Raw genomic sequence first — 1,807 nt, forward strand, 5'->3', positions numbered from 1 at the left:
CCCCAGGGCAGGTAGGGGTGGGGGGCCCAGCTTCCCTGGGGTGTGGGCACTGGCTGCCCCCAAGGCTGGCGCTGTCCTCCCAGGCGGCGCAGGGGCTCTTGCCCGCCCCAGGGCAGCAGGCACTTGGTTGAGGTAGTTCATGAAGTCACCCCTGGCCAGCTGGCTACTGGGGAGAGAAGCAGCAGTGAGCTGGGGCCCACCGGGAGCACTGTGGGGCCACCGGCAGCAGGATCAGCCCCCTGTCCCTTACCATCCGGCCAAAGTCGTCAGCGAAGGTCACCCCTTTGCTCAGCCGCTGCTCCTGCGAGCCGGTGCTGCTGCCGCTCAGTGAGTTACGGCGCATGATGCCTGCTGGGACAGACCGGCCCTGAGCGGGGGTCACAGAGCTGTGCCCCATGCAGCCCCAACCCCCCTCTGGCCCCGGGGAGTTCCCTATCCTGCAGCCCCCACCAAGCCCGCAGGGGCCCCGGGAGGGAGCTGGGGCAGCGGGGGCTGGCACCTGGGGGCTGCGCCAGCTCCAGGCGCTGCAGGCTGTTGCGGCGGGAGGGGTTGAAGCTGCCCTTGGAGAGGCGTCGCTGGCGGCTGGAGAGCATGGCGGCGGGGGAGACGATGCCCAGCGGTGGCTGCTTCCCCATCCGCAGGTACAGCTCCTCAATCTCTTTCTTCTGGGCGCTCTGCAGCAGCTGCACCTCAGCCAGGTGCCTGGGGAGGAGACGGGGACTGGAAGCCGAGCCATGTGCCGCACCCGGCCAAGCCAGGGCCTCCGGGAAGGAGGAAGACCTGCAGCCCCTGTGCTGCCTCCCGGGCGCAGCCCACCACCCTGCTCCCCCTCGCGCCGCGGGGCTGCTCACTTCTGGCGCAGGTTCTGCAGCTCCTCCCAGATCTCCTCGTCCTCGCTCTCAGTGTCGTCGCTGCTCAGGTAGGACAAGCTGCGGGCCACCATCTCCAGCACCGAGCGCGAGTCACTGCTTGAGCTGTCCCCTGTGTCAGGGGCTGCGGGCAGCGGGGAGCTGCTCACTGCCGGCTCTGCACCGCGCCGCTCGGCCTCGCTGCTGCTCAGCACTGGGGAGGTCACAGCCAGGTCCTTGATTGGCGTCACCTGGAACCGGCCCAGGATCCAGGGCTTGGCTTCTGCTGGGGACAGGGGGCAGTTGGTGGGGTTCAGGGTGTGTGGGCTGGCAGGGACGTCACGGTCCCCCAGCGCAGACACGGCCACGCAGCGCAGCCTCGGCCCTTCCCCACCTCACCTTCATTGATGGGCATGAGCCGGGCCTTGGTCACACCGGGGGCTGGCAGCTCCGAGATGATGAGAGGGTGGCTGGGCTTGGGGGAGCCGGGTGGCACCTGCAGGCACCTGAGTGCCGTCAGCTGCCGCACCATGGGTCCCCCCACATCTCCTATGCTGTTACACTGCTGCTCCCGTGCTCCAGCACCCACGGCCCACTCAGCCTTCCCCATATCCCAGGGGCTCCCCATGCCACGGGGCTCCCTGTCCCATCCCAGGGCAGCATCTGCAGCAACAACCCAGCTCCCCCAGCACTGAGCCCCACCTCAAGCGGTCCTGAGGAGCCCCTGCCCCCCCTGTACTCACCGTGCTGCCCTCCAGGCTCCCCTGCGTGGACGTGCTCAGTGATGGCAGGGGACTCCCCGCAGCCTCACTGCCTGGGGGGTACAGCGGGGCTGGTGATAGGGGAGGGAATGGCACAGGCCCCCCAGCAGTGGGGACATCAGCCCCCCCTGCCTCCAGGGTCCCACCACAGGCCGGGGCTGGCTTGGCCATGCTGGCAGGGGGGGGGGGGACAAAGCG

At 69.5% G+C, this 1,807-nt stretch overlaps 1 protein-coding gene across 1 annotated transcript in view; it reads right to left on the reverse strand.

Moving 5' to 3' along the window:
- Positions 1–6: 6 nt before the first annotated feature.
- Positions 7–1,807, reverse strand: part of WNK4 (WNK lysine deficient protein kinase 4) — a 7,149-nt gene continuing 5,348 nt past the window's right edge. Inside the window, exons 11-16 of the mRNA XM_035903347.1 lie at positions 1,592–1,806; positions 1,248–1,344; positions 852–1,134; positions 500–702; positions 251–348; positions 7–163 (exon numbers count right to left, since the gene is read on the reverse strand). Coding sequence (XP_035759240.1) covers positions 146–163; positions 251–348; positions 500–702; positions 852–1,134; positions 1,248–1,344; positions 1,592–1,806 — 914 coding nt within the window. The 3' untranslated portion in view covers positions 7–145. The remainder of the gene's footprint in view (positions 164–250; positions 349–499; positions 703–851; positions 1,135–1,247; positions 1,345–1,591; position 1,807) is intronic.

The sequence above is a fragment of the Egretta garzetta genome, unplaced genomic scaffold (assembly GCF_000687185.1).
Source record: "Egretta garzetta isolate BGI_Z169 unplaced genomic scaffold, ASM68718v1 scaffold100, whole genome shotgun sequence".
Classification (NCBI taxonomy): domain Eukaryota; kingdom Metazoa; phylum Chordata; class Aves; order Pelecaniformes; family Ardeidae; genus Egretta; species Egretta garzetta.